The sequence below is a fragment of the Myotis brandtii genome, unplaced genomic scaffold, assembly GCF_000412655.1.
Source record: "Myotis brandtii unplaced genomic scaffold, ASM41265v1 scaffold105, whole genome shotgun sequence".
Classification (NCBI taxonomy): domain Eukaryota; kingdom Metazoa; phylum Chordata; class Mammalia; order Chiroptera; family Vespertilionidae; genus Myotis; species Myotis brandtii.
This window is the reverse complement of record NW_005353538.1, coordinates 2354525-2364561: the sequence shown is the minus strand read 5'-3', so window position 1 is coordinate 2364561 and position 10037 is coordinate 2354525. Positions and strand designations below refer to the sequence as shown.

Genomic DNA, 10037 nt, shown 5'->3' with positions numbered 1-10037 from the left:
GGGCAGTGGTCGGGGGCTGCTGCCCTGGAGGTGCTGAGCCTGCAGGGCTGTGCTCCGGGGAAGGGTGGTCCCGCGAACATTTCCGTGGAGGACAGGGCAGATGGAGACGATGGATGGGAATTAGGCAGGAAGCTTGAGCTCAGGCAAGAGGAAAACGGTCTCTCTTGTAAGAAGGGATTTAGATAACGGAACAAGTTTCCAAGGCAGGTTAATTCACTAATTAACTGAGTCATCTAATATTTATGAAGCACCTGCTCTGCGTGGGCTTCCTCTGTGTGGGCGCGGGGAGGCAGGCACATGCTCACAACACAGACAGAGGCTCCGGGAGCGTGTCCGCCGCCGTGAGTGTTGGACAAGCACCGTCCGCACGTGGAGGCGCTGGACTCAGAGCAGAGTGCCCTCTAGTTGGGCGACTGCAGCTCCATGGGGGAGGCGGCGTGGGGACTGTGAGGGAGCACACACACGCTTTAAAGTATGTGTGTGTGTGTGTGTGTGTGTGTGTGTGTGTGTGTGTGAGAGAGAGAGACACCACTGAGAGGCAGAGGCCAATGGGTTACCAAGTGGAACATTGCGGCTCCTGGACAGACCACCGAGGGAGGGTTGCCAACACCCCTGGGGAGTCAGACGTTCCCCGGGGCTGGCTAGAGCCTCCGCTGACCTGTGGGGGCAGGTGGCCAGACAACGCCGAGACCCAGGCAGGCTCCTGCCCCACTCCCTGCTGTGGGCTGGTGGGGAGTGAGGCTGTGGGGGGTCAGGGTCCCCTTTGGGAGGAACGTGAGCAGAGCTCCGCACAGAATCCCTGGCTCGGGGATGGCCCTTGGAGAGCCTGCAGGTGGGGGCACCCTGCCCGAGGGGGGAGAACACAGAGGGGTCCTGGCTCCTCGCTGTTCGCTGAATACTAGGGGAGCGCGGGGAGTGGGGGGACCGAGGACAGGGGTGGGGCTCTGGGGTGTGCCTGCGGGCAGCTGCCTGGGTGGGCTGCTTTCTCATCTGAATCGGCAGTGCCTTCCCCAGCGCTCAGTGGGGACATGGCTGGTTGAACGTATCCATTTCCCCCCTGGGAGAGCGACCCCAGCAGCCAGGGCCCTGACTCCTCCGTGATGATGGCCGGGGGCTCTGCAGGGCCGACGCAGCCCGAATGGGGGCCACGGGGGCCACGTCACCAGGGACTTCTCTCCGGAAGCCCTGCTCTGGCTACAGTCCTCTGGGCAAGAGGGCAACTCGGTCAGCGTTGAGGGAGGCAGGGCCAGGACAGGTGCTGGCACAGTGAGGCGGCTGCGAGGCCACTGCAAGACTCACAGCCCTGCCTGGGAGCGCGGCAGAGGGGGCAGGTGACCGCCAGCCCGGCCTGTGGACACTCTGTGTCTTCATCCCGCTGAGACGGAGCCTTTGGCAGAGGATGGGCACTGGCGAGTTGGAGCATCTCCTTCCTGCAGCAGGGACGTGGGGCAAGACCTCGCCTGGGAGCCAGGCCAGACTGTGCTCCACACCGTGACCTGGGCAGGTCGCCCCCTCACCACCCTGCTCTCCCCCGAGCCTCGGCGCCCCCATCTGCAAAGTGGGGGTGGGGCCAAGTCATCCCTGAAGCCCCAAGGCCGGTTTTGCAGTCGTAGCAAGTCTAGTGTTTTAGGAGAAATAACTTCTTATCTGGGAGGCCTCCCCTGCCGCCGTGTAAGATTGCACACCGCTCACTCCACCCTCCGCACTCCCTCCCACTCCGTTTACGTGTCATTCCCCCCAGAGGGGCTTCCTGAGGGCAGGGCTTGTGTGCCTGCGCACAGCACAGGGCCCGAGTGCCCGGAGCAGGGCATGGCCAGCGTCGCTGAGGGAATGGCACCGTTGGCATCTGAGCCCTGTCTGGCCACTAGGACGATGCTGCCCATTGGTGTGCCTGGCCCCTCCGCCGAGGAGCAGGGCTGCTGGCAGCAGCTGCCTTGGTGCCCCTGCCCCAGCACACCTGGGCAACCGGCCTGGGTGAAACCACTGTGCCCCCTCCTGTGGATTCTGGTGGGTCCCTCCAAACAACGCCTCTGCCAGGATCAGGCCTGTGGCCAGGTGGGGGCTCGCTCTAAAGCCTGGTCACAGCAGCCGCTCACTAGGGTGGAAGAGGCCTCCTCCGCAGGTCCCACCTGAGGAGCCGGGGCAGGGGCTGAGCTGAGCAGCGAGGGAAGGCTGCATGGGGGTGGGGAGTGCGGGCATCGTGAATGAGGGTGAGTACGTGTGTGAATGTCAGTGTGTCTCTCTCCCGTTTGCTCTCCACAGGACTTGGCACCCTCCCCTGGTCTGGCCTCGTGAGCTGGGCAGAAAGTCTAGCTCTTGCTTTGGCTCCAGCGGCCCAGCTGTGGGGATGGAGACACCCCCTCCCTGAGCCAAGGACGAGGCACCCCGGTGGCAGCCCTGCCTCCTGAGTGAATGAACATCCGGCCCGTGTGCCCGGAGAGGCTTTTATGCTACATCATTTTTCAGCTACAGGGCGCCCTAAAGACACCAAATCCAGGTTGGATCCACGTGCCCTCCTCTTAGCATCCTGCCAGGGATCTCTTTGGATGCCCAGACACAAACACTCGCCTCTCTGCAGCCTGGCTCGCCTCTGCCAGTCACTGCCCCACGTACCACAGTCCGGGAGGCCCTCAAAGCATCCTCGCCTTCTCTCCCCTCAACCCCTCCACCTGGCTGGGCAATATCTCATATGGCATCACCTGCAGCTGCCGTTTGTGGCTCAGGAATTTGCCTCACAGGAGGCCTTGGACAGAGGAAACATTTGTGTACATGTAACTGCCAGCACGTACGATGGACATGTATGTGCAGGTGCGGACAGGTTGCATGTACCTGCATATGGTGTGTGCCAATGTGTACGTGCATTGCTTTCATGCACACAGGTCTCTGCACACGTGTGTGCATGCATGTGCATGCAAATCTTGTGTGCTCTGCTCTTGGCTCAGTGTTTCAAAATTCATCAGAAGACAAGCAGTCCCAGAAGAAATGGAGTCAGCACTCGTTTTTCCAAATCCTGGAGCAGCATGGGCTTTGCCCTGCCCTGTGCACAGCCCTGACCCCCCCCCCCTCGCCCCCCTGAGAGATGCGGGGCTTCCAGCTGGTCTCAAGCTTCTAGCACCCGCCCGCCTGCACCTGGCCCTTCCCACACTCGGAGTTTCGGCTCTGGTCCTGGGGGAGGGGTGCATGTCCCACCCAGGCAATAGGGGTGGGGTCTGGCTGCCCTGGCCCGTCCCTTTCTACCTCAGCCAGTGCCCCGCTCCACACCCGCACCTCCTCTGCCTCCTCTCTGAGGAGCTTGGGGAGCAGCACATCAGCTAATCAGGAGCGCCTCCTAATCAGTCCTGACAGCTTCTTTGCAAAAGTGCATTCTAATGAGGTGGGGAGGGGGGCAGGAGAGAGGGGGCGCGGAGGGGCCCCAGCTTTGGGAGGGGCAGGGGCACAGGTCTGCTTCTTGGTCTGGAGAGGAAACAGGTGAAAACCCTGCTGGGGCTGTTTTCAGCCGTGGAGGGTGGGATGTGGGAGTGTGGGCACAGGCCCTGGTATGCCCGCCACATCCCTGCCGCAGGAAAGTCATGCAGCCTGGGTGCTGGTGCGCGGGCTCTGCCTCTAGGAACACACACACCACACACACGCGCACACACGTGCGCACACGCACGCACCCTCCCGGGCTGGGAGACACTGTCACTCAGCACCGCACTATCTCAACAGGCCCAGCGAGCCGCTCAGACGGAAGGCATCAGATTCAATTCATTAGGACTGATCGCTCCCTGAGTGGGGATGAATAATTGATGAGCAGCAGCTTTCAGAATGTTCCGCGTGCTCCGCGCTCGCTGGAGGCCTGTTCTTTTTTGTTGTTGTTGTTTTTTTTAAGCCAACAAACCAGGCCACATGCTCCTGGTGCGGGTGGTCTAAGGGAGCGGAGGTTAGATGTTCTAATATGTGATGTTTACACCGGGAACTCTCGGTCTCCTGCTTGTAATGGGAATGGATCCAGGAGGCCCGTGATGCCGGGAGGGGCCACCAAACGGGGCTGTGGCCTGGGGGTCGGAGGTTCCCGCCAGCACCAGGTCCCTGGGCCGGGCAGAGGCCTCAGGCCGAGAAGGTGGCTGCGGTGGCCCGCAGCCTGGCTGGGAAGCAGGAAGGCAGACGCCATATGGGCCCCTGGGCCTGAGGGAGCCACAGGACACCCAGTTCTCGGGGCTCAAGGGAAGGCTTCCCAGGAAGTCACTCTAAGCCAGATGGCTGTCTAGCTTCAGCTCAAGAAACACACACCGTCTAGCGCTGTGACAGGGGCGGGTGCACAAGGAGGCATGTGACAAGCTCCCGTGTGCCAACGAGGGCGACTGGTGACAAGGAGCCCAGGAGAGAAGCACTGACCCCGCCTTCCGCCCACGTTGAGCGCCGCCCGCCGCCCCCAGATGCATGCACCTGCTCGCCCACTGCGGGCTCGGGGCCAAACCAAAGGCAGCGTCCACCTCCCCACTCGTCCTTCTCCCAGACCTCCCTCTTCCTGTCACAGGCCTTCATTCCACCTGCGTCAGGAGCTTGGGACCCTCTGGGGTCCCCTGTGCCAGCGACCTTCCCCCCAGGGCCCAGGCCAGCTTTCTTCTGGAGTATGTGTCCCCGCCGCCGGGGCGACGCCGATGTCCAGGTGTCCTCCCGGGCCCTGTCTCTCCTCCTGCCTCCGCAGGTTGTCCCGGGAGCTTTCCTCCTCCCGGCCTGCCCTGCCCCAGCCCTCGGTCCTTCTGGGTTAAGTAGAGGCTGCCTGGCTTTCCCTGACCTCTTCCCAGCCACGCCTGGCGGGTCCCACCTCCCCATCCTGCCCCCGAGCAGCCAGGCCCCGGCCCAGACAGTCCCCAGGCCTGCGGCTTCCAGGAGTGGATGTGGGAGGGAGCTTCACGCACAGGCACAGCCCAGAACCAGGAGCATCCCTCCTTTCTTCATGCAGCCATTTATTCGCGCATTGGTATTCACTCACTCGTTCATTTCACCCACGGACAGTTACTCAGCGGCTCCCAGGTACCAGGCCGGGGGCTGAGCTCCAGGAGATGCTTCCTAGGTCTTAAGCGGCATCAGCAGGTCCGGAGCCAGCCAGTCTGTACCCCAGAAGGGAGCCTGGGACCCAGCGCCTGCTCCCTGCACCCCGCCTCCTGCTGCCTGCAAGCTCCTGGCTCCCGCCCCCCGCCCCTCGTCGCCTCCTGCCGGCCTCTGGTGGGCCCTGCCTTCCATGCTGACGTCCGGGGGCCTACAGAGCCTGCCATCTCTGTCCTGGCCTCTCTCCCTGGCTCCTCTGGGGTCAGTGCTGTCTTGCCCTGCAGTCCATGGAGCAAACCTGAATGCAGAGGTCCCCGTGGCCTTGTGTCCCTGCAGGCGCCCACCCTGCCTTGCCCCTCAGACTCCCTGGGGAGCCCTGTCCCCGTGGTGTCCCACCCGCTCGGATGCAGAGGCCACGGCCCCGTGGCCGGCCGTACGGCTGGGCAGCGGGCCTACCTTTGACGGCCACGTGGACGCTCTGGCTGATGGAGAGCTGCGGCTGGATGAGGACGCTGCACAGGTACTCGCCCTCGTCCATGCCCTTCTGCACGTCCGTCAGCTTGAGCGTGCCGTTCTCGAACACCACCTGGCGGTGGTTGTCCGGCAGCAGCAGCGCGTCCTTGTACCACTTGATGGAGTAGTAGGGGTAGCCGATGACCCTGCAGTTGATGAGGGTGTCCCGCCCGGCGACGGCCGTGATGTTCCTCATCGCCCGGATGCTGGGGGGCCCTGGCGGGGTCAGGAGGGAGGAGAGGAGGGGCGGGCGGTGGTCAGCCAGGGGCAGCCGCTGCCTGGGTGCTGTCCTCAGTGCTGGGCTCTGAGACCACCAGGGGGCGGAAACTGCTGGTGGGGAGGGTAGGGTGGCCTTCATCTGGAGGCAGAGCCTGGGACTGGGGGCCCCACGGTCTCTCCAGGACTCGGTTACTGGCTTCAAATAGTTGCAAACAGACAGGTGTCCATTCCTGCCCAGGCACGAGCCCATCCCCGAGGGAGGGCACAGGAGGTCGCTGAGCCTCTCCGAGAAGGGCAGGCTTGGGGGGCGAGTCGTCATTTCTGAGGCGATGAAGATTTGGGGTTAAAATGGAAATGTGGACATGCTCATTTTCATTCAATTTGCCATAATGCTAGCTAAAGGGCAGTAGGGAGGTCTTCATTGGATAAACTGATCATTTTCTTTCCGCAGGTAAATGTGCTTGGTCACGTGACGGCCCTGTAGGGGTGCACTGGTCACACGAGGAGGGAGTGTCAGCACTGGTCAGCGGGGCAGATGGTCCTGTGGGGGTGCGAGGGGCTCAGAGGCACCGTGCAGGGCGTGTGGATGGGCACAAGAGGCTCCAGGCTCAGGCTCCCCACCCAGGAGGCGAGGAGCTGCCCCTGGGACCCTCCCAGGACCTGTGGCTCCGTCCTTTGCAGATTCAGAAGGAAGGGCAGGGCGGCCAAATGGAGGGCATGTTCTTCACGTGGGGTTGGAGACCTGCTTGGCACAGGTGACTTAGCATGATCCTCCCGCCCCTCCCCTCCCCACGGCAGCCACCAGCACCCCTGGTCCAGAGCCCCCCTCTTCCCTTGGGCCTCCTCTGTGCTTGGGTCAGAGGTCACTGGTAGGGTCAGATGAGGGCCAATCTGACCTCAGAGGCTGCAAAGGGCTCCAGAGGAGATTTCTCATCGCAGTGACTTGGAGAACTGAGACTTGGAGAACCTGAGGACTCCGCCCCTTGGAGTTGCCTGTCGTGGGGTGACCCCGCCCAGCCGGAGCCTCCTACTTTTGATGGCTAGAGCCTTGCGGGGTAGTGAGGAGGCAGACAGAGGATTGGGAAGAGAGGATGCTACGGCTCCTGCTGCTCACACCTCCTGGAGCATTTGGGGGACGGCTCCGTGGGGGTGCACTGGGAACACAGCTTTGGTGGACACCCCCGTCAAAGTTCAAGCCTGGCCCCTCTGCTCCTTCCCTGGCCTGTCCTGGCAAGGCCCTGGTGGGCTGGTGGATGCTGGCTGGGCGCTTATATACCTGGGGCCAGAGAGGTTGAATGGGGGAATGGGGACGGGCTCAGGGCTGGTTGCAGGAGAGGAGAAGGGAAGAGGAGTGGAGTGGGTGGGGATGCCAAGGCAGTGAACTGTGCCAGACACACACACACACAGACTCACACAGACATACACACACACAGACTCACACAGACACACACACACACACACACACACACACACACACACACACACACACACACAGACACACACACAGACAGACACACACACACACGGATAGACGATGGGACTGTGGAGGGCGGGGAAAAGGGGGAGAAAGAGGAAAGAGACCTCTACTAAAACAAGAATGACAACTAATCACAAGTACCAGTCACCACAAGAATGATGAGGACCACAGAGATGGCAAAGGAACTCAGCCTATTCTGATATTTAAATGTAGACAGGCACCTCTTACGTTTATTCGAGCCTGGTATTCGGCACTGCCCACCGAGTTCCTCGCGGTGCACCGGTACACGCCCCCGTCCCGGATCTGGGGGCCCGTGACGTTCATGTGGCTGATGGTGGTGCCGTCGGACATGGTGTACTGGTTGGTGCGGTGGCTGCCGTCCCTCACGATGGGCTCCTCGTCCAGGGCCCAGGTGACCGTGGGGGGCGGGGCCCCCTTGGCTGCGCACATCAGCGAGAACTGCTCCCCGGGGTTGACCACCTTCTCGCTGAAGGAGGAGACGATGCGGGGCGTGCCGTCTGCAGGATGAGGAGCCCCCTCAGGGTCACCGAGCCGCTGAGCAGCCATCCCACCAGCCACCCCCCCCACCCCCCGGGGAGGAGGGGAAGCAGTGGCCATGACAATATAAGGAACTCTCAGGCACATCGATTTGCGCGTCATCATAAATCCCCGTCAGGTGCCACCCTCAGTCGCTTTAGCTCTGTGTCTGTGGGCAAGTTACTGAACCTCTCTGAGTCTTTCCGGCTCATCTCCATAAAGGATGGTGATAATGGGGATCTGAGTATGAATTCCTATCCGGATGCTGCGAGGATTAAATGAACTAATGCATGAAGGATGCTTAGGACAGGACTTTGCAAGTGCTTCCTAAAACATGACTCTCTCAGCTGTTCCCTTTCCACGCTCCCTCCTCCCGCTATTAATAAAGACAGAGGCGCAGAGGTTAACTGTGTGTGGAACCGGGACCTGACCCAGCCGGACCTGTGAAGTGGGTTCCATTTCTCATTCTGGCAGAAGCGGGTAGGGGGTGAGGGGTGGGGTGTGATGGTGCTCCCGCAAACAGCCTGCAGTTTGAGGCTTAAAGTGCAAGCCGCCCAGAGGCCGTGCTGCGGGGTCTGCGGCTGGGCCTGGTCTGGGCCGACCCCCAGGCTGGCCCAGGAGGTAGCGGCGCCCAGCTGCCTGCAGGGACACTGCCCTTGTTCCCCACCCGGGAGAGGAGGAGCCTGGCCTCCTTCCATAAGGACTGGTGTAAAGGGTAAAACAGGCATTAAAAACCCCAAACAAACATAAAAAGAAAGCGAGGCAAGTGTCACATGCACTCCACACCCACCGACATGTCACATCATCACGCTGATGCTAACCCCACATTCTGCCAGTCTCAGCCCCTGCCCATTTCTGGGGGCCCTTATCTCAAACGTGGGGAGAGCCGGTGCCTGGCGGAGCCCGGTGCCCGCTGGGTCACTGCCTGCTCTCCTCTGCCTCTTTCCTGTGCCCTCACTTCCGGGTGTCCCTCTGCTCTACTCCCTGCCCTTCCCACCAGCCTCGCTTTCCATGCCCCTGCTCTAAGCTGACGGCACTTCACCTTGGGCAAGTGACCGAAAACCTCAATTTCCTCAACTGCAAGACGGCACCATTAGAAAAGTATCTACCCCCACGCCCCTGGGAGGATTAACTAAGACAGGCATCTGCCTGGGGCGCAGGAAGAGCCGGTACACGCCTCCCATCCGGGCAGGCAGGGCGCCTGGGCCCGGGCACCTCCCGGCAGGGCTTTGGGAGTCCTGAAACCACCCTCCGAACTGGCTGCCCGGCTCACCCTCCAGCACCACGATGGCGAAGTCCTGGGCAGTCTGGGCCTTGCGGGTGGCGAAGCACTGGTAGGCCCCCGAGTGGCTCTTCTGGGCCGAGGCGATGAGCAGCGTCTCGTTGCTGAGCCCGCGGATGGAGATGGCCTCGTCGGGCAGCACCGGCTCGGTGTTGCGGTACCAGCGGATGGTGTACTCGGGGGAGCCCATCGGTGCGCAGGAGAGGATGACGGTGCTGCCAATGCCGGTCTTCAGCTTCTTTGGTGTCAGGGTCACATGGAGGGGGTCTGGGCCAGGCCGGGGAGAGAGGAGGGCAAACGGGGGAGAACAGGGCTCAGTGTGGGTGAGCGTGGCTGTGGGTGCACCGTGATCACCAGAGGCCCTGGTGCCAGAGCCCTGGGCGGAGGGGCTGGGACTGGTGAACCCCCCTCTCTGGATCTCACCTTACTCATCTGCCAAATGGCAGTCAGGCCAAGAGAGGTCTCCGCACCTGTTGTTCGGAGGGGCTGTGCTTTCTGGGGGTCCTTTGCTCGTGGGGCTGTGGTGCTCCCTGCAGCTCCTGAGTTGGATGGGGCCCTGACGGACTCATCATCCTGCTGTCACCCACCCCAGACGCCAGGGAGCACCTCTCACCACACAGAACCAATCCTGCCTTCTGCTGGTCCGCCTTCTTTGATACGCCCCAGGCCACCAGCCTCTGGCCTGCCCCCGGCAGTCTGCGCATCCCTGCCTCCCGTCTCCCGTCTCCCGTGTCCCCCCATCTGGCCCCGTGCTGCCGCCTGCCACCGCCCCGCTCAGAACTTCCACGGCCCAGCAGCTCAGGGGGCGTTCAAGGGCACCAGGCCCTACGGGACCTGCCCCTCGTCTCAGGAGCAGCCTGAGAGGCAGCCTGCCCACAGGTCCTGCACCCCATGGGCTCCTCCTGCCCTAGGCCCTGCCTGGAGTGTCGTCACCCCTTTACCTAGTTCCTTCTCATCCTCCACCCTGAGCTCAGGGGT

General features: G+C 62.3%; 1 protein-coding gene across 1 annotated transcript in view; it reads right to left on the bottom strand.

Moving 5' to 3' along the window:
• The window catches only part of DSCAML1 (Down syndrome cell adhesion molecule like 1), a 313708-nt gene that overhangs the window by 71420 nt on the left and 232251 nt on the right, over positions 1-10037 (bottom strand). The window contains exons 7-9 of the mRNA XM_014540006.1: positions 9051-9326; positions 7462-7758; positions 5488-5760 (exon numbers count right to left, since the gene is read on the bottom strand). Of these exons, the coding sequence (XP_014395492.1) occupies positions 5488-5760; positions 7462-7758; positions 9051-9326 (846 nt within the window). The remainder of the gene's footprint in view (positions 1-5487; positions 5761-7461; positions 7759-9050; positions 9327-10037) is intronic.